General features: G+C 36.9%; 1 protein-coding gene across 2 annotated transcripts in view; it reads left to right on the top strand.

Annotated features, from left to right (window-relative positions):
• Positions 1-22,625, top strand: part of HTR7 (5-hydroxytryptamine receptor 7) — a 34,750-nt gene that overhangs the window by 5,926 nt on the left and 6,199 nt on the right. Inside the window, exon 2 of one of the 2 annotated variants that reach the window (XM_085324762.1) lies at positions 18,526-19,272. In XM_085324762.1, the coding sequence (XP_085180888.1) occupies positions 18,526-19,272 (747 nt within the window). Of the gene's footprint in view, positions 1-18,525; positions 19,749-22,625 lie in introns of those variants that run through there. The other variant, XM_085324763.1, reaches the window with a different exon arrangement.

Below are 22,625 nucleotides of genomic sequence, written 5' to 3'. Positions count from 1 at the left end.
TAAACTTAGTGGCACTGAAGAGCCCTGCATGGCTTTCCATTTGGTWTGGAAGTTTTTCCTAAGCATTTAGGCTATGGTGGAAAAGGCTGCAGTCTGGTCTGCCAGCCCTGCTCCRTTCCTTCACAAAATATTTATAGAATATATACATATAGGCAGATACCATCAAAAATATTTTATATAATATATTCTGGATCTAGAATAAATATAGGTACCCACCTGCAGTGTCCCTCAAGATATTGTATTCACTATATGTGATCTGTATCATACTATAGGAGTATTGTCATTACTGTAGATGACTCAGATTTACTCTTGTCCTTCTAGCTCTTAGAGGCTAGCACCAGCTGGTCTTTCTTTCCGTTCTAGGAATATGAGTTTTGTGGATCCTCATTTCTAGGTACCCCATTTTATTCTTTATTTAGGGAACCTTCATCCTTGATATGAGAAGTGTGTAGAATACAAAAGCACTGATATATAAGGATTTTCTTAAATAGAGTCTGTAGGTAGTGAGTTTCCGAATTTCCTGTGAGGTAGGTTCCTTCATAGCTTTGCAGAGTTTAGGTCCTGGTGCCACAAACAGTAGAGCTTATAATGTCACTGGAGGCTTCTATTTACACAGAGATAACTGAAGGATCAAGAAAAATCTTAGAGAAATTGTAGAAAAAGTGTGTGATGGAGTTACTGAAATTAAGGTCTATATTGTGGAAGAAAGTTTTGTGATCAATATGGCAGCTTGTTCCTAAACACTAACACTAGAAGAGCTATTCTTTCTATTGCTAAATCCATAAACTAATGTACTCTTTCTAAATCTGTAAATAACTTACTGTCCAGATGACTGAAAATACCAACAGCAATGTCACACTAATATGGAAAAAACAGATATTTTTACTCCTTTGCATGTAGTTTTTCTAGTTTAGTCAACTTAACATTCTTCCTTTGAGTTGTTCTGATCTGTTTTTGCAGAGAATTTGTTACTGAACACTTCTTCAATCTCTGTTTTATTTACATTTAAAAGRGACATGACACTAATTCTTTCTCCAAGATACCGAGATGAAGGAACTGATTTGGGATTTGAGTACATTTTAAAGTAATTTAACATAGTGCAATGTCTATCTCTCACTGAAAGCCATCTCCTGAAGAGTAAATGAAGCAAGACTGTTATGCTGTACTAATATGATCACACTGATTTATGTGACATCTTTATTTACCTTTTCTTACGTCATGTAGACTAGAAGAGATGTAGTTATTAAAATTGTAACTTGTTTGTTACGTCTTTGCACGGTCATTGTTCTTAATGACTAGACTAGCAGATACACAGTGAGTAAGAATGGGATGTAGCAAATAAAAGATAATCTGACAAATAGATGGGCTGCTTTGTAAACACTAGCGGAACGAGGAATAAGGTCCTTCTACCACCACAGCAAGTGGAAGATGAGTCATTCTGCTGTGCGAACAGGCCTAAGACATAAAGTTTGGTAGGTGTCTTGTGCTGGCATGTTAGAAGCTGAAAAAAATTGGGGAAGCTAAAAGATGCTATAGAAAAATCTGTAAATTGATTATTCTGTTATTAGATACTGGCTATATTTAAGTAGTGTTGCTAAAAGGGAGTCATAGTGCATGGAGATGCAGGATAATCTACAAGTGATAGTAGAAAAGATGGCTGTAATTGGTTATGTTCGAAGATATGTGTGAATGGGGAGTTATAGTTGAATCAGTAATGGGAGATTTGCAGTTACACAACATAACATGAATGCCTTTCCTTGAAATTAGCTTGTTACTTTTTTATTTCACATTTGAAACTATTTTCTGTTTGCTCCTACCAGGATTTAGCATTGGATGAGTTTTCAGAAATGATCTGGGGGTCTCTTTTTCTTGGGGTTCCATCCAGATATTTCAAAGGAGTCTGCTAGTCAGAGGTGAGGGAATATTACTTTCCATAAACATCCACTTTGAAAACTAAAAGAAAATTTGAACTGCTTGGCCAGAATTACAACTTGATTCTTTTACAAATGCAGAAAAGAGCAGCTGTCTGGGAAATATTCCATTATCTATACTATACTTTGATCTTAAAAGGAAGAATATTTTGCTAAATAAAAAAATGAATTCCACAGCTATCTCAGAGCTGTTAGTGCTTTTAAATAATATGTGGCATTCTGAAGACATTTAGAAAGTGAATTTTTCCTTTCAAGGTCACAAAAAAGATTTTCCCTGAGTGCAAACAGATTGGATTTCCTCCAGGATGCACAGAAAGAATATAACTCCCTAGAAACACTCAGTTTTTGAAGGTGTCTTTCAGAAATATCTCCTAATATAAATTACATAAATGCAATACACATCATCTTGGAAGGACAGCACAGAGTAATTTGTGTACATTTATATCAAACTATATTTTCCTAGTGAATTTTTCTTGAACTGAATGCATATTAGAGAATGAAACATGAAACCATTTGTAGTCACTGTGCAGTGGTTGAAAGAAGACTACTATCTTGCTGGTAATACACTTTTACAACCTTCTGAAGGAATAGAAATTTCACAAGGAATGTTCCTTAACCTTTCTGGAATGATTAAGACTTATTTATAAAAAGCCTCTAAATTATGAAAGAGGATTGTTTTATTTCTTTAAAGGAATGCAATCTTGGTTTTTTTAATACTGTTTTTGAACTTGAAACATTTTATCAGAAACATTTGTGACAAATTTAGAGATAGAACATCCCATTTCATCTGCAGCTGGTATTGTACATGTAGATCTGTCTTTCAGCTATGAACACTTCTTTTTTTTTCTCTCAGTATATCACATAAAGATTGGCCCTTCCTGTGTAGATTTGGAAATCTGAAGAAAGAACAAGCCGTTTTAGTTCTTATATGGATATAAAAAAAAACTGGAGAAACAGTTGAGTCTGCCAAGATGCCCTTTTTCTTATAGCAAAGATTTGAAAAATGTAATTACAAATTCTAATATCTGAGTTGACAAAGTATGAATATCATAAAGCAATGATCATGGCATTTTTTTTCTGAATGACCAGTTCTTTTTTTTAAGGGTAGATCAGTTTGTTTCAGTGGGAGGGCTTACAGCTTTTAGTTTTTCCTGTTACACTGGATAGCCAGTTACTTTTATAGGATTTATTCATAATATATGTACTCCTATGTATACTAAAAATAGAAAATGCAGATGAAAAATTTTGAGCAAACTCTTACTATAAGGGTTGAGTTTCCTTTCCAAAAGACTCCAGTAGTAAAACATGTCCTGGCGCTGAGGTAATATGGTGCAGAAAATACCATTTGTAATGCTAGCACTGTTTCAGCAGATTAGAAGTGTTTTTTTTCTAACCATTTTAGCCATATTCACTTTAGAAATTCTTAMATATGCTAGACAACTCAGGCTGAAGGGCTTAGAAGTATTTGGATAGAGCAAATAAGATCTTATTTTGATGTGCTTGTGCTGGAGTCAAGGATCAGTTGAAAATTTCATTACTTTGAAAGACTTAAAAGTGCACTTTGTTCTTTAATTGATCTTTAAGCAGTATTCATCACTATAGTGTTTATATTTGTAAATTGTTTTGCATAGTGGATTTATTTATAGCATACATTGAAATGGCTTGCTGACAACTGCATGAAAGCTATCTGGGAGGAGGAGGTCTGACTGAACTTGCCTGTTTTTGTGGTTGTGGAGATCTTTTAGTGATACAGACCAGTTCCTGTTCTTAAGACTGTAAAATAGCCTTTGGGGCTGGTAACATTTTTTTTGATTAATTTCTTTTACCAAAGTTTGCAACATTTGGATATCCATGTTAGCATATTAGGAAAAAGGGCTTTTTGTGCAATGTTATATAAGAAACATGGGTGTAGTCAAACTTAAATAGAATTTTTAATTTTGCAATGTTGATTTAAAAAAAAATTAGAATGAGATTTCTCTTTGTAGTGGAGAGAAAGGATTTTTGTAATTTCGTATTTGTTCCTTTAAGATTGTCTGACAAGATCCCAGTTAGTGATTTATTTGTCTTAYACTTTTGTGTAACTGTGTTTGAGATAAGTGTGAATAATCAAATTCTGTATGGTTTTATGTACCAACATTTGAGATACACATATGATGTGAGTGTGGACAGCCTCCATTTTTACCTGCTGTAGTAGCAGTGACAGCACAGATTGCTAATTTGTATTTTGTCACAAATCTTAATTAATAACTGATTGACGTTTCTCAGGCCTTTCTTCACATTCCATTTTCACTGGAATGGTGATTAGGATACATGAACCAGTTCAGTTCAACTTGCCCATTAGTTCTTTCTCTCACTCAGGTTTGAGAGACCTGTTTCACAACCAGCAGAGAATATTYAGTTTCTTTTATCTTCTTGGAGGAGCAAATTGGGGATTTTTCTTGTCAAAGTTATTCCAGCATTCTTGTTCAATTTCTTCTTGCTATGGGTTTTAATTTGCCAAGATTTTGGCAAAGTAAAAGTTCTAGTCATTCATCCTGCTAAGCACTGATTTAGTTCTACTTTTGCTAAAATGGGCATAGTTCCCTTGTTCGATATCTACTGTTGTGCTTGATTTTTCATAATATCATTGCAGAATTTTGTGGACAGGTTGCTGCTGGTAATGCCGTGGGTATGCTTMAAATCTAAACCGTGCTTCTAGAGAGACAGAACAAGATATGGCCCAAAGTGAAAGTCAGCAAGCTCCTGAAACAGTTTGAGCACCAAGTCAGCTAGAAATGCTAAGAATGCACATTGGCTCTGCCAGCTTAATTCAAGCTAGATTGGAGCTAGATCACAAACCTGAGGCAARTATTTGTTCTCATAATAGACATCATATGTTATAGCTCTTCTATAACATATGCTGGATTTTGGCAAAAAGATACTATTTTGTCAACCAAACACATAAGACATCTACCTTTCAGTCTCTGTGATCATAGACTCCTGTGAAATGCATTTGTGAATATTATTACATCCTTTTTTTCCCCCCTGAAATCCAAAGGTTGACTCTTTTGGCTATAATTAATAATGGAAAATGAAAAACAACTTAATAATTTGGAATCGTTTGCCAAGATTAAGGATATGCATGCACAGAACTGGTCTCTATGCGAAGATCAGGGTAGAAATCTTCAATTATCAAGTTAAAGGTACAAGAGTTTTCATAGCTTACTTGCCACAACACACATGACTTCAGTAGGGGATGTGTGCATACAGGCATATATAGGCATCTGGGGAGAGCTTCTCTCTATTTTGTTTGAACTAATATAATAGAATTAAGAAAAGAGTGTGCAGCGGCTTTGATTTTGTTATAACTATCCATTTATTCACAAGGCTTTATACAGAGCATCTAGATTGTCTGATACCTATTTTTCACATATGGGTGAGGCATAAATATTAGCATGCATACAGATCAGATATCTTTATCTTATCAATAAACAAGTTCTTTGGCTAGTATACAGACAAGAATGAAAATCCTGATAGTGCTATTGCAGTTAACATAAAGAACTGATACCTGCAGGGAAATCAAATTTGTGCTGAGCTTTTTGTGCTTGTCCGGGCCAAGGAGAAAGGCCAAGGAGGGGGCTTGTATAGTTATTCCACTGCAGTATGGTCATAATTTGGCTAAAAAAAGAAAAAGCAAGGAGGGTCATTATGAAAACAGCTTTTTTTAAAGTAATGAGAAACCAGGGTGAAGTCTATTCTTAGAGGTACATTGTATCTTGATGAAAAAGCTGGCAGCAAACTTTTTTCCTGAGATATGTCAAGGAAATGTGCTGTCAAAAACTCAAAGCCAAGCTTTTTTAGCTCAGGGAAATGTTAGTTAAAAATAAAACTACAGGGAAAGTTTGTTGTTTACTTTTGTTTACCATTTTTTATATTCCTTTAATGAGACTGGGGGAAGTAGAGGTAGCGCCCACCTGAAAGGGTAACACCGTCCTTCCCTGGGTGTGATTGGTCCTGCAGGGTGTGACAAGGAGGAGAATCTGAAGACAGGAGCAAGCAGCAGACAGCCAGGTCTTAAGGGTAATGGAAAAACTTCCCAGAGACTGGAAGAGACTCGGCAGAGTTTGCTGCAACTCAAAAATTGACAGAGTTTAGTAAAAACAGAATTGGAAGCAAAGGCTTGTCTGCAAGAGCACAGAAGTTGTAGAGAGTTGTGTACAAATCTTTTTACTTCCATCTTCTCTGGTTGTGATGAGTTTTCTCTGTTTAAACAGATCAAACTTCTAGTTTTCATTTAAATAAATTCTGACTTGTTGGAGTAGAAGACTCTCCAGTTCTTTCAGGGAGGGCTTACTAATGGAGAAGACTCAGGCAGACATATCTTGAGATCGCCTCCCAATATTCTTTTATCCAGTTGTGCCATCCTTATTCTCACTGAAGAATGGAATGAATCATCCATTTTCACTGGCTATGTTGAAAGTAGTTGTAGTGAGAGATGCGGCCTATTGCCGCTGTGAGATAAATAAGGCCCCCGATAATACAGAGATAATACAGAGCTTTCTCTAAGTACATTGTTTCTACCTGTTTGCTCTTAGAGATTCACTAGAGACTAGGGACAAAGGATTTCAACATATAGTTTCCAGATCCCTGGAGAGGGACACAAAAGGTAACTGTGAAAAAAACAAGGACTGTTGCCAGTTGGTTATGGTATTAGAGGGCTATTCCCACACTAGAACTAGTTTAGGGGCTTGCAAAGCAAAGCAAAGAACACTGGTCTAGAAGATGTACTGTAGTAACTGCTATTTAGAAATTGGCCATAAACATAGAAATCAGAAGGTGGAAAGGGAAGAAATGAGCACATGTAACAGAAGTATACACTAGTAACTTATTGTATAATTTACAACATAACTGTTATTATCAATACAAACCATGAAAACATGTTGTRATTGTTACCAAGTATTTCAGATATACAGTAACATTTGCCAGAAGAATTTTCTGTAAACAGTTCTTTATGTGGGTTTCTAAATTTTGTTTATTTGCTGTAGAAGTAGACATTTAACAAATACTTGATATACTGAATYCCTGAACAAAGACCTAGTGTGCTATCTGGCCACAAAATTATATGGATATATTTATACCTGTGACTCAAAACAGCTGCTGACAAGATGCGAAGCTTTTCTTCAGTAGTCTAGTAAGATATTTTGATGCTAAAAATAATGCGACTCCAATTCTGAAGACTTCTTTTTTACATTGTTATGCACTTTAATTTTCCTTTTACCTTTCCTTTTGCCTTAAGAATCTGCAACTGGAAATCTACTTCTTGGCACAAGCAGTTTTATCAACAATGCTAATTGCAGCCTCTCAGGAGTCTATTGTCCCATATTAAAAAGCTATTTTTGCTAAATGAGTTTGGTCATTTCCAGGACATAAGCTTCATTTTTTTTCAAAAATCACCCAAATTAAAATTGTGCAGTGGACTGCTTGCCTATGAAGAAGATAATGCAAACAGGATGCCTAACATTTCCAAAACCTGGCACTTAACATTAAGCTCATGCACTACTGAAAYGAAGGGAGTATCTTAGCAAATGTCTCAAACACTTAATGTTCCCAGTGAGCTCCCCAAGATCTGCAGGCACTCAGCTGTGGTGATTCATCCCACACTGATGCCAAAGTTCTGCTCCTAAATTCAGATACACATTTGAAGATACTGGCTTGGCAATAAGAACTGAGATTATTGGAAACTGTAAGCACAGGAACAAACCTTGGGTATTTTAGTCTTTATCTGCACGTAGTTTGATGCGACCACGTCTCAGAAGAACTTGAGAGCTGCCAACTTGCTCCAGAGGAAAGCAAAGGCATAATCACTGAGAGGCAAGAGGAGGGGCTGCCTTCTGCTGATCCCACTTATTTCACCACATTCGTGTGTGTTGCAGCATCTGTAGTATCAGCAAAGAGAGATCTGGAATCCACCACTTTGGAGGAAAAGGTGGTGGTCTGTGATCAGCTGTACCTATTTCTATTACAGTGTAAAGGCATAGCTCTAAAATCTGGGCAACATGAAAAGGCACCTTAAAGGCATTTTGACAGCCAGAGCTGRATATATAATTATTTCTTGGTAACTGGTAGTTGAATCTGTGCTCAAATCTTCTCCTGTATGGAAGGCTCAGGAGTAGAGAGCCAGAAGAAGAAATAAACTCCTTTCTCAGAAGGAGAAAAGCAAAACGCTTATTCTGTATATTGAATGTACTACGATTTCACTCCTGTGAATTGATAGCAGTCAGTATTATGTTGGAGCTTTTTCTGTATTTTAAGGTATCATAAGCTGCAGAAAAATACGATTTTGAAAAGGAGAGAAATTATGTGTCTGTGAGGGGCTGACCACACAGTTTTATCCATTGTTCTTTGGGTTCTGCTGCAGTTGTTCTTTCATTAATAGATGTTTCTCCCTTTTATCCTTCTTCAGTTCAAAGGCATTGGGGGCTGGATGTTTGAGTATTCTGAGTGATCACCTCTAAGGTAATACTACGTTCCTAGAAAAGTTTTATTTCTAGTTTATAGAGGAGGGCTTGCTCTGATCATTTTATTTATTGGAATGAAATTCCAAAACATTACTGAATGGGATATTTTCTGAGGAAGATTACAGCAGGCAGGAAGACTACCATAGGAAAGGAGAATTTGGGATCTAGAGTATAAGCATATTGTAAATAAATCTCTCTTTTAAAATAAGTGGTAAGGAAATAAATGAGGTATGACTAAGAGCTGTGGTAGGTACAGTAGGCTTCACATTCATTGATATGAAAGAGGATGAAATATAACATCATTTTCTACCACATACTAAGCATGCAACAATGCCAAAATATCAAGTAAAGGAAAATAAATAACTGTTTGGCTGGGTTACAGGGAAGGAATCACCTTATTCTCTTCTGATAAGTTCCTGTTGCAGAAGTTTCTGTGATAGGACCTATTCATGTTAGGAAGTGAGACACACTTTCAATACTGAAAAGGACAAGCTACTCCRGAGAGCGCATCTTTAAAAACGCAATTGGTATTGTAGTAGGTCAGAGTGAGATGTTCTATTATCAAAGTATTTTTGAGTGTTTTGAGTGTCTGTGAGATTGAGATGATTTTTCCTAAAATTTCTGTTTGGAAATTAATACATTTTTTTCTGATGATGTCCACATTTGGTTATTTCAGAATGAACTGTTACATTTCATTTGCTTACATGGAGAAATAAGACTCAGCGCACCATGTTTTTACTCAGTCAATTTAGGATTAGAAAAAAAAATCCTTTGCAATTGTCCTTCATAAAATTCAGATTGAAGGCCAGTTTTAAAGCTTTCATGAAACATAGTAAGGCTCTGTTCATCCTTCACACAACACTGCTAAATACCTGTCATTATGTGGCTTTGAGTAGAGATAACTTATTCTCTTTCTAGGGATTGTGCTAGAGTTGTACCTAGGATGACTGAATTGCTCATACTCTGGAGATTCACCACAAACTCCCTACCTTCTATTGTTTTTTTATTGACTCAGTCTTACAGAAATTCTTTACTTTGCTTGCTACTATTGGGATTATTCACAAGTACAGCATCACTGATCTGAATTTGTCAGCAAGAACACATTTATCTTTGAGGAGATGCAATATCCTTTTTCATCTTGTATTTTTTATGAAACAGAATAACTTAGATACTTTGGTTGTTTGGCACCTCAGTTAGAGTTCTAAAGCTGCCATTTCTCATTTTTACTTTGGTAGCAAATCTTGCTCTCAGACTTATTTTCATTGAAAGTTCCTTTGTGAGAGGATTGTGTTAGTGAGAAGTATGTTTTACACTGAACTTAATGACAGTATTTTAAAAACATTTTTCAGGAAAGGAATGAAGCTAAAACCCCAGGTACCCACTTTCTAGGAGCAATATGTACCTCTGGCTGACATTCCCACAGTTAATATCATAGAGAAACCTAGACTGTAAAACAATACAAAATGCTTTGTGCATCCTGTAGTGTTAGAAATAAGACTTTTAAATAAACCTGCTGTAGTCTTAGATTTTCCTTTGTATACTAACATAGATACCCTATCCTTTTTCCCTGCTGAACTTGGGCAAAAAGGTTAAGCCTGAGATGAACATTTAAAATATTTACACACCCAACCCACAGCAAGGTCTTTCTGTGATTTTGACAAATTCAGATCTGTCTTCAGATAAATCCAGCTATGGCCAAAGTCAAAAACACCTGAGTAGACTAGTTAGTTGGGTGTAGAGATTCACCCATAATAACTATCTGGGGTGCAGCAGGGGTTTTGCAAAGTCAGTCTTGGGGAGAAGCAAGGAGGAGAATTTGGAGCAAGTCCTTTCACTACCAGTATTTTCTGTCTCTGCAGAGGCAGGAAGAGAAAGAAAGGGGAGAAGGAGTATTCTAGAGGCTATTGTTCCTTAAGTGCTTTGTCTGTAGATAYTATGTTTAAATTGTTTGTATTCAAGGAAGGAAGAGAGGGGACATATATGTCAGCGTATTTAAATAGTTATTCCCTGAAGATACTTTGTTTTAATATAGTGGTATTATCAGTGCAACAGGCTGTGACTTTTTTTTCATTCATTGCTTATACTATGGAAGTTTCTGAAACACTTACTTAATTGTACTAAGACATCAGTCACGATTTTCTAGTTAAAGTTGTAGGAGGCTTTCATTTTGAAACGCCATTATAACTTTCAAAATAATTCCTTTTAGCTGATTTTTAGTGTCAACCCAACCATGACTCATATAGTTAAGTTGGAGAAAATCACCTTAGCCATTTCTGCATTATAGGAGTCTGACAAGAGTTTTTTTTCTTTTTTTTTTAAATGACATTTTTTCATAACTTTGAAATCAAACCCCCACACATTTTAGTTGARGATACCTCATAGCTTAACTCAAGAAACACAGAAAAAACCCTAGTTATACAACTAAAGCATTAGCCTAGTATTGTGATGACTGTGATCAAGGTTTATAGGCTTCTTTTGTCAGTAAACTGCATTTAGGCTGAAAGCCTGGTATGCTCTGGGAAAAACCTGATACTCAGATTCCCTCATTACCCAGACCAGAGCTCTCTGCAGGTCCTTTCCTGTGTGTTTAGGCCTTCTTCTGTGAAAACCAAGGTGCACAGGAAACGTGTCTTACGCCAGTGAAATGTTAGGAAGCAATCTTTAACTGGACCCAGGAACTTGGGAGCTTTTCTACATTTGTCAGTTTTGCTGTAGTTGACCTGGCCATCCCTATACCGTTTTGTTAGTCTCCTGCTAAGAACAGGCTCAAGAGCTGGATCTCCACCTCTGGTCCTGGGAGACTCTCCAGACTGTCTCAGCTGCATCTACCTAGACATCCTTCCATGTGCTCTCCTTCAGGACCTTCTCCAAATGCCTTCCTAGAGCTTGCTCTGCTTTCAACTTGTTTGCTGCACTTAAATTCTAGGACCTACCTTACTGCCATATGTCAAGGGGTCACCTGACCTATGTGTATATACCTGCATACACATAGGAGAAGATAGCAGGCAGAAATGTTAGTCGAGATCTAGACACAGGCCCTGTAGACCATCAGCCTGCCTCATTGCTCACCTAAGGCATGTTTGTGCTGGTGTCTGGTAGAGCACAGAGCTGAAGGAAAACACATTGCCATCTTTGTTACAGCTTACCTGAATGTGTGCATTGAACAGGACAGTCCCAACACTGAGGCGTGTCTGGTGGTTGTCTCCTGGCACATCTCCTGTGGCCTGGCTGAAACTAAGAGGCTGACTGGGATCATGAGCACTCATCTTTGCCAAAGGACACCATGGGAGGGAATACAGTAGAGAAAAGAGATGTGTTCTTTGTTAATATGTTGTGAGTTTGAGAACTAAAACCCTAGCTGAAGGCAGTAAGGCAGGAAAAGGACACGTTACAAGTGCCACACACACTTTCTGGCAAGAACCTGAAATCTTTATTGGTTTGGGGATGCTTCTGGGCACAAAGGAAGGGATAAGTAAGATGGGGAGAAACCTGAAAGAGGACAATGTGATTTTAGTCTCTTTTTTCAGTTCCTAATCTGCAAAATTGATTCCTTTTCTCCATTCCTCTGTTCTCTTTTACTCAGGAACTGCCTCTATAGAACAGAGTAGGGATTTCATCTCAGCTGGTGCTTCAGGAAACCACACATTTGCTTAAAGTCATTCTGCCTCACAGCAGGGCAACTGAGCAAAGGGATCATCAAAGGCTCTAGATTCTCTAATCACAYAGGCATTCAGCAAGAGATCATGCTAACCTAGCTTCTGACAAACAGTTTAATTGCCAGAACAACAGTGAAGCTTATTGCTCAGGAGATAGAAATGCTTGAGAGTAAGGATCCAAACATGTTAACCTCTCATGAGTTAAGGACCATGCTAAACATGACTTACAGTGCCAAAGCATTTCTCTCCAATTTCTTTAATAAACTGAAACAGGAATAGAGCTTGCCATTTCTCCTCCAGTATCTTACTAGCATCCATTGGCTTAACCCTTCACCCCCATCCGTTCACTTGCTGGTTTAGGTTCTCTAGCCTGATAAGAGAAGAATGAACATATATGACTCCCAGTACATCTCTAGATCCTCCTCCAGAGAAGTGTTGCATATTATCTGTCAACGAGGAGTTGGGTAGGAAAAGGAAACRCTTAAATTCTCTATATAATTAACCCTATTGCACTGAGTAAGCAAACAAACTACCCATATGCAGGAGACTAGATATGAAGAAACCCACAAAGATGGGCTTCATTAAAAAGCCATGTGGTTTGAAAATGTTTAAAAATAAGAGGTCTTTCTTTTCAAGCATCTGAAACAGCAGATACTAAAGCATACATTTAAGATCTTTCATGTTACTGCATTCAACGCTGACTAAGAAGGAAGAACCATTCTGGTTAAACCAGAAAGTTTAACCATTTCTAACTAATGCAGTTAAGATCTGGAATCTGGCCCCTGTGCTGAGATTTTTCATGGACTATATACTAATTTACTAAATAGGAAAGATGCAATGTTTAGCTAGGTAGAGTACAGAAATAACTGAACAAATAAACAATTTTTCCACTGAGCAATCGTCTGGTAGTCCAGTTGTCTCATTCGAAGTTGCACAACAATTAACATGGAGGTTTTAAAGTGATCTAATACATACTGTGAAATCAGCCATATATGCAATGAAATCAATAAATTGGTCCATTTCTGAGAAGGAGAAAAGTATTTATTTTACTCCTGCGGAAGTGTCTTCCTCTTCCCTGACAAATCTATGAGTATCATAATGTGATTATAAGGCCAATCTGTACTGCAGAAAGACTTGCATACAGTACTGTCACACAATAATTAACAAGGTTACTTTTTACATTGTAACACCACAGTCGTGCACTGTAATGGTCTCAGCACTTAGGCGTTTTTTGTGTTTCTACCCCTTTACTTCTGTCTCATTTACTTAGCTGTGTAATGGGAATAATATTTTGGTGATCATTTTGTATACCTTATTCTTTTTGCATTAGGGGTTTTTCATACAGCTGTAACAGAAATACTAGATTTGATCATTCTTTTAACGTGTTATTTTTGCATTTCATTTACTATTTAATGTATCAAAGTATAAGGAAAAATCATTCTAGGCAGATCACTATAGTAGGAAGAATGTTTCTGAATGTCAGAAAGCTTTCAGGAATGACCTCATGCTCRTATTCTTACTGCGTATCTCCTTAATGCTGCACTGAATTGAACAGAAAAATTATGAAAGATTGTGAGAGACTCACAGACACCAAAGGAAGATCAGTAGATTAGTGTCATTCTTCAGAATAAGTTATTACTGCAGGTAAATCATTAGACAGGATTCTCTAGCTGTGAGCTAGCAAAGAAACAAATACAAGCAGAAAAGAACTGAAGCTAGGAAGCTGTTGTACCAGAAAAAGAGCACAAAAGCAAAGAGGTAGGCAATTTTTGTATGTTTTTAAGAGAAAAGTTTTATGACTCTTAAGAAAATAGAAGGACTGAAAAAACTTCAAGCTCAGCTCCTAGTCAAATTGTAAGCGATAACAGAACGGTATGTCAATATCCCTTATAGAAATAGCTGTACTGTGCATCTATATAATTTCTGTTGCGATTTTTCCAGTTTTTTTCTTTAGTCACACAATCTGCTTCATAAAAGCAAAACCAGACAGTGAAAGATGCTAACCTGATTCTGGAGGAATCCTCTGATTGATCCTCTGATAGGTCAGGTGAGCAATAGTAAGTTACAAGTCACTTAAATATTGACAAAAATGTGAATTAATTAAAATGGAATTCTATCTACAAAGTACATTGAAACTAGTGACAAAGGTGTTTCGTGTGTGTGCTTCAAAAACAGTGCGAGTGATCCCTGCATCATACTATATTAAATTTATCTGTGGGTTGGCAGGAGGCTCAAAAATACTTTTAAAACTGTTCGCTGTTAGATTTTGTATTACTCTGCGGCRTTACTCACAGTGAAGAGCAAGTCCTCTTCCTGTTTTTCCTATTTTTTAGCCAAATAAAACAGGTGATAAAGTAAGATTTTGGACATACAAACCAAAATTGGGCATCTTTTTTTCCTTTTGCAAATTTGATGTAATGTTAATCCTCAGTTTGCCACAGTTTCTTTTCTAGATATTTCAGAAGGTGGGGAGACTAGACCGGTTTCAAAGTTCACAAAGTAGCTATAAACACTTCACCGTTTTTACAGCCTAAATATTGCAGATATATTTAGCTTTCTTAGGTAGGAACAAACACGAAGAAAAAGGAAAAGAACTTTACTACTACTGGAAAAATCAGGTTAAATCCACAAAAATTAAATGTCATGCTTGGTTAGCCTTAAATGCCACCGAGTCTGGCACTGCTGCTTTCTCTTAAGTATGATTGGAGGAAGAATTGATATCTTCTTCTACATCTATAGAAGCCACTAATCACTTCAGTCACAAAAGGAGAGTTAGTTAGATGAAGATGATGAGAAATTCATCCTGCAAAGTTTTCTGGTGCTAACTGGCTGACTATATGAACTCACTTTGTGGTATTGCAGATAAAACAGACTACTTTGCACAGTTTTCTAGGTTAGAGAATGAAATAAATACATTTAAAAGAAAGTTGTACTGAGCCTTTGAAATTTTGTAATATAGTAACATTTAGTGGCATACCATGGCAGTCCAGTTTCCAGTTTGACAAGTACTGTGCAAGCAGCAACATTGACAACCATCATGACAGGCAAATAGCTAAGACAGACATGAATGGGAAAAGGTAATACAAAGAGTCACAGAAGGATAACATGCCAGAGATGGAAATCAGGGTCTGTGAATTCCTGTTCCATCCGTAATATACTGTTTTCCGTATATGTTATAGCCTAACAGTTGCTGTAGCGTTTAATATATTGAGCACACTGTAATAAGAAATGTCGACATAACCTATAGTTCAAGTGACAATGGAGGCCATGTTAGCCCTATGGGTTACAAACTATTCTCTGTGGTCACTGTAATGCATCAATATCAAAAAAGACAGAATGGAAAAATAAAAGGAGGGAAAAAGTGTTCCCAGGAGCTCTTTTATAGGGTTACTATTATCTGTAGCAATACTGGAAAAGAATACTGGAGCTCAGGAAACCATTTTTTTTAGTAAGAGAAAGGAAAAGAAGGCTTACTCATTTACCTTTTCCACTGTTGGTGTTCAGCAGGTAAATGTGCCAAATGGTGATTATTCACAATAGCTGATGATAGCACACTCCAGCAAGGAAGGAGCTCTTCATTCTGTTCCTGCATTCGAACAGGACTCCAGGAAGTGAATGGCAGGTGATAATTATTCCGCCGCAGAGCTGGAACTCAGTGTGCACCTCAGACCTGAACGAGGCTGCAGCATAGTAGTTGATTTCTATTCCTCGAAAGGGGAAGAGGAGACACAGAAGAAATTACAAGCAGCTGGCCCAGAACTGGGGATGTGCTCTCATCTAAAAAGAAATTGCCTTTATTCCTCATCCTTTGCCTTCTGTTTAGTATATGTTGTCTGTTCCTATTTTGAACTCTTTGAGGCAGTAAGGCCTCAAGCTGTTACATATTTTTGGAATGATACGTTCGTTTAGCTGATTTACCGTTAGTCATTTTCAGAAGGTAATCATTAGAGATTAAGCACTAAAAAGCAAATTTTTATGATGAGTTTGACATAATACTTTAGAAAATCATGMATTCATTAAGTCTTGGACACACTCTAGTGTATTAGACAACAGTAGTGATTTACATTATTTTGAAGTTACAACTAARTTTTCAAGGGTAATGGATTTCATCTATGGAGATAAAAAGTTAACGAAGGTTCCCTTATTTATATCTACTGACTTCTTCTCCTAGCATACTACATTTAGCAAAATGGTTAAAGCAGAGAGCATGCTGGTGTATTTTTATGTTAATTAATATATTTTAATTTCAAATAGCATTTTGTGAAACTCAGGTAGCTTCCAAAAAAGTGGTGTCAGTGTAAAACTAATGAATTTTAATTCTTTTCAGTATACTTGTTTTCATGAATTCTTTTTGTTACATCCTGATGCATCAGAATTCACCAGTAGGCATCCAGAGTGTGCAACCCACAGATCTGATTTTTACAGAAATCTAATTTAACCATTTTAGCTGCATAAGGAAGATCACCTGATGATCATGTTGTTTTTAATAACCAAATATGTAATAGCTAGAAAAATACATAGCTCAGCAAGATGGACTGATCTTTTTTTGAAAGATTCTTTAAAACAACACATTGTAAGTGGCAAGTAAGCTTTTTACATCAATGATACATTTAACTCTTTTACAGCTTAATCATGCTATTCTCACGCATGTTTTAAGGGTGTGATACTGTATTTTACCATCTACATGCCACTGTTATCACAGAAAGGCTGCAGGTAGTAACTACCCTTGTTGTAGTTACGTTACTTAAAGCAGTGTGATCTATCCATTAGAGAGTTAAACTCTGGAACTTACCAGCATTAACTGTCTTCTCTTACATCTTGGAAAGCCTTGGAAAACTCTCAGCTCATTAGCAGTGCAAACAGTTTTGGCYAGTGACACGTATAATAGAGTTCTCCGGGGAATCTACACTGTGCCCTAGGCCTCCAGGAGCAAACGCCTGACTGTATCCTAATGCAAAAGGTGAGGTGAACAAGGCATAGCCTTTTTTGATAACATGGTCCATGCTCACATATCATACTGCTATAATYCCAGCCAATCTTAATAACTATTTTTAGCTCACAGCATCCGCAGGCACTGCTGTAATTGACTCATGCACGCTTCAAGAAGAGGGCACAATAAACCAGTTCTGTCCTTGTATCGAATTTTCCCTATCAGTAATACATCGGTGATGTTGAGACTCAAGAAAACAGATCATGAAATGATGCATCTTTTTATTTCCAAAACTGTAACATACCTGGGTTCTTATATAAAGCAGTAGCACTAGCCATAATTTACTGCATTGCAGTAAAATCAACAATGCAGCACTCTACAGAGCTAGGTAGATACTGATATTTTGATTTGCTTAGTATTCACATATATCTGGCAAAACTATTCTTAATCACATTACTGTATTTCTTGTTTATAGCTCTCCCAAACCTTCACTTTTTACCTAAATAGAGGTACACCTTGAAACCAAAACATTGCTTTGATGCCTGAAGTAAAAACATTTGTTTTAAAAGCATCAAAGTGAATGACACCGATTTTTCTTCAAAATTCTTTCTTTTGGGGGGACAAGGAAAGAAGAATTTGAGGAAGCTAATGGGAATTTATAAATACGTTCCAGCTGAGCAGAATCCAATTTTGGGGATAGAAATGTTAGTTGTTCAAAAAAAGGTCATCCATTCCACTTAAGAGAACCTTCTCATAGTTAGAGAGGAACTGCAGAAATCTTCTGTAGCTGAGAGAAAACACAAACTTAGGATATTGCTGTCCATCTATATAGGGCAATAGTGATAAACATCTTATTGGAGCAGAATGTGTATTTTAAGCTCTTGCAATTTAGAAGATGCAGAAGCTGTCAGACATCATTTTTTTCACGAAACCATGGCACACTATAAACATTTTTCTTATCTGTTTCCATTTATTTGTCATTTTAAACTTAACTCTTGGTAAAACCAAACTTTTTCCCCAGTCCTCTTGAACTGACACTGTGATGGATTGTTACTTTATTCAATAAAAGGCTGAATGTTGAAGAAGTATCATTTCTTTCTAATTCAACAATAATAAAAAGAACTATGGTAGCACTGAGACAGAGTAAGTACTCTTGACGTAAGTTTGCAGTTTGTTGTTCCTGCCTGAAACATGAAGGTAAGAAAGACAACTTATCATCTCAGTTTAGCAGCAGGGATCTTTGTAACTGTTGAATAAGTAACATGAATGAAACCACTTGTTTTAATTTAAGCGTGAACTCAGTATAGAAGGTAGTATGCTTTGTAGAGTAAGCACTCATCTATACCAAGACTTCATCAGACAGTCAAATAAAACTTAGGTTTCAGATTTTCCTTAATGATCAAAAGCTGAACTATTTTTAGCCAGCCATCTTAAATTTTGTGGCAAACTACATGAAATAGCTTTATTGGTTAACCGAAGCATTACATAGTAACTCTACGTTATTGTTCTAGGTACTTGGGAATAACAAGACCTCTTACGTATCCTGTCAGGCAGAATGGAAAGTTTATGGCCAAAATGATCCTGTGTGTATGGCTCTTATCTGCCTCTATCACCATACCCCCACTCTTCGGTTGGGCCCAAAATGTAAACGATGAAAAGGTTTGCTTGATCAGTCAAGACTTTGGCTACACAATTTACTCCACTGCGGTTGCGTTTTACATTCCAATGTCAGTGATGCTTTTCATGTACTACCGGATTTACAAAGCTGCCAAGAGGAGCGCTGCGAAACACAAGTTTGCTGGTTTTCCCCGGCCAGAAGAAGTGGAAGGAATATCTATGAATGGAGTTGTTAAACTGCACAAAGAATCTGAAGAATGTGCTAACTTTTCACGACTCCTTAAGCATGACAGGAAAAACATTTCCATCTTTAAAAGAGAACAGAAAGCTGCCACTACCCTTGGAATTATTGTTGGGGCTTTTACTGTGTGCTGGCTGCCATTTTTCCTCCTCTCCACTGCCAGGCCCTTCATCTGTGGCACAGCATGCAGCTGTATCCCACTGTGGGTAGAGAGAACATTTCTATGGTTGGGTTACGCAAACTCTCTCATTAACCCTTTTATATATGCCTTCTTCAATCGGGACCTGAGGACAACTTACCGCAACCTACTGCAATGCAGATATAGGAATATCAACCGGAAACTGTCAGCTGCAGGCATGCATGAGGCTCTGAAGCTTGCAGAAAAGCCAGAATTTGTTCTGTAAGGTCACTTGCCCTTTATTATGATAATTTATTGTTTTATCACATTAACTTTTTCCCTCAAATTTGAAAAAAAGAGTTACTGGAATAACCAGCCTTCTTGAGCACTGTTAACACAGTCATCAAGAAACTGGAAGGTAGCAAGGCAAATTCATGTACAAGCCACCAGTCATAATAAGCCTGGAGAAACAAGAAGAAAATCGAAAGAACTTGGGTGTAAGGAAAGGGAACTTGAGTAGTGGATACCAGAGAGGGGAAGGATAAAAGGTGGTGCAGAATTTCTGGGTTGCTGGTGAGGAAAGAGAGAAGTCAACTTAACTCTTTGGTTTGGCCCTTAGCCCCAAACAACTTCTAGCAGCTCTGGATATTGGATGCATCGTGTATCCTAAAAGTTTTTGCTGTAATAAAGACCTGAAAATGCTGAAGAGCTCAGTATAATTCATTGCTTTCCACTTTGTTATTATAAAAATAAACCATTTAAGATGAAGCTGGATCAGAGAAGTTATATTGCTTGAAAGTATTCCTTATTGTAAAGTGTCCATTAAAATTAATTTACTGGATTACTTGGGGATAAACTACTTTGTGAAGCGTAGTCTTGCCTTTGTACAGAACTTACGGCACTGAAAGAATACACTACACTTAGAATATGAATGTAACAGACTGAGTAAAGTCACAGACCGCCTCTGGTGCTGTATAAAGTCATGCAGCACAGTTATCTGCAGYGCTGCTGTAGCAGTTATGCCAGATAAAGGTATTGTCCTATATTGCTAACTTTAATAAGTTATTACAGTTTATTCCAGGAGCTGTCTAGTCCTAATCCATCTTTTCTTTCATTAATTCTCTTGGCTTTATCAGTTGAACCATTCTCTAATCTAGACTCAAACTCTCTCTGCAATCAAATGCTAGGTTCTGTTGATGTTRTAGCTGGTCTTTTTTCCACTGTAGTAGTTAATTTATTGTCTGTTTGAAAGCTCTTAGTTTATTGTATTTTTTTTYCCCTGGAGTCAGTAAGAAAGATTTAAATGTGCACTGGATGATATTCAGAAATATGTAGACTTTATCCACACAAACTGATTTTGGTCATCACTTCAGCTTAAAAAGATTTAAAAACTTGCCTTGAGTAAGAACCAAGAACTTTCAGAATTTCCAGTTCTAGTTGTTTCCCCCCACACACCAGCTCATCCAAGTATGTGATTTTGCTGCTCCTCCTGACAGTGGTAACAAAGCTCTTCCCCTAGGGGAGCAGGGTCAAATCTTGTAACAATATTGCTTATTTACAACTTACAACAAGAATTTAAAACTTGTAAGACCTCATACCAATATGATGCTTTTTGTAGACTGAGAGTTTGCACTGCACACCACATTCCRGATGGAGCACAGGGTACATTAGTGAGCTCAATCTTGCACACCTACATTTTCAGCTATTGCAGAATCTCTGAGAAGAAAACATGATCRTTATAAAACAGTTTTTGCAATTAATGATCAGTACATTAGGGCACTGTATGTATTAAATTTCCTCAATAGCAAATCATACTTTTAGGCTAAGTCTCATCCCCACTTTCTCAAGTATGAAGCCAAAATAACTGAAATGAATTCAGTGATGTTAATTCAGGCTGAATAACGAGAAGTTTGTGTCACATTGTGTGCTCGAAGYATACACAGACCATTGCAAAGACGTGAACTTGTAAGCACTGGTTACTAGATACATAACAGCTGGTTTGATGTGCTGAGCTGTGCACCCTGAAACAGGCTTAGCCATTCTAGATAGATTTATACACTAGAATACRCACAGTACAAAGTATATTTTGGCCTCTTATTTTTAGAGAATGATAATGATAAGACATATGCTATATCCCCATTTCAAAAAGCTTTTCTAAAAAACATTTCAAATCTATTTGAAATATTCTGATTTCTCTCCAATATTCCAAAAATATGGGTAGAAGGATGAGAAGATATTATCTGCAGCTCTGTAGAACAGAGTAGAGCTAATGTTAGTTGGAGGATGTTTCCTGTATTCAGCATGAAGTGAATGATGTTTCTGAATTTAAGTTATCTATCAGAGAGGCATTTTTGGAATTCCTAATGTAAAGAAGCAGATTTCACAGTTCTTTAGCATTTATATTATTTTTTGATTTTTCTATCTAAGGATACATAGGAGAATATACAAATTAAAATATTCATGAAGATTCCGAATAAGATTTTAAAATTCTACATAGGATTTTAAAATTCTACAGCTGATTTCAGAATTCTGGGCAAAAGTTTCAACTGTTACTATTCTGCAGGGAACACTGGAAAGTTGTGTTTTCTCCAAATCAGAACAATTGTTTTCTTCCCCCCCCCCCTTTTTTTTTAATATGGAAGTATCTTATGAGTCAGAAATTCTGACATTTGCCCAATGGTCACTAGAGACAATTACTTCCTTCAAGGAGAGCACCCTGCAGGGCTCCTCTCCTTTACCATCTGCTTCAGGTAAAGAGATCCCTAGAAAGAACAAGAACTGTTACGGGCTATGTCAGTTCTTGAAGTTTGTGGGGATAAACAGACAACTTTCATCTCTGGATACGTTAAGAAGAAAATCAAGCTTATTTAGCCCAAACAAATACAGCTACACTGCAAATRGAAGTGCAAAGCTGTTGCTGGATGAAGCTGTATTCAATGGAAAAAGCAGAAAAGTTGAGATTACAGCAGTGAAGTCCTACCTTCCCAGGCACATGGGTAATGCAGCATTGAGAAGATGATGAGTGAGCTTTAAAATTGAAAGAGGCTTAGATAAGAAACATAAGGAAATAACTGTGTTTCCATCACATGTACAGTCTGGCGTGTGCTAGCATCAGTTCCTAGAAGAGCTCACACTCTTGGTCGCTGTGTTCTTTCATGTGTCTCAAGGAGAAAGCCAGGGAGGCGAATCAGACAGAGTGAAAAATGGTGATACAAAACTCCCAGAACCATCACTGGGAGGCCAGCATAAAAGTAACTGAAAGAAGGAAAAGAGAAAGGTGAGACATCAGAAACAAGGCATGGAAGCAGTTCTAGGTTTTAGAAAAGCAATTGAGTTATTTTTCAGGGTGACAATGCAAAACGTAGAGGGAACAAGGATGCATATCCAAGATTTTGAGGACAAAAATGCTGATTAACATATGCTAGTACAATCCCAGTAAAAAGACTGTTGCTGCTTCATTGCTTAAAGGAAGGGTGGACTCTGCAGATCAGCACTACTCTGCAGTTAGCAAAAACATATTTTTTAGACAAACATGAAGTGAATTTTGATTTTAGGTAACATCTGTTCAAATGTAAAGCCAAAAAAGTATAAGTCTACTTTTATTTCCTCCACTTTTTTTTTTTTTTTTTTTTTTT

Source organism: Rhea americana, unplaced genomic scaffold, assembly GCF_003343005.1.
Source record: "Rhea americana isolate MKP2758 unplaced genomic scaffold, rheAme1 scaffold_93, whole genome shotgun sequence".
Classification (NCBI taxonomy): Eukaryota; Metazoa; Chordata; class Aves; order Rheiformes; family Rheidae; genus Rhea; species Rhea americana.
The sequence above is the reverse complement of the archived record's forward strand: the minus strand, read 5'-3'. Positions and strand labels throughout refer to the sequence as shown.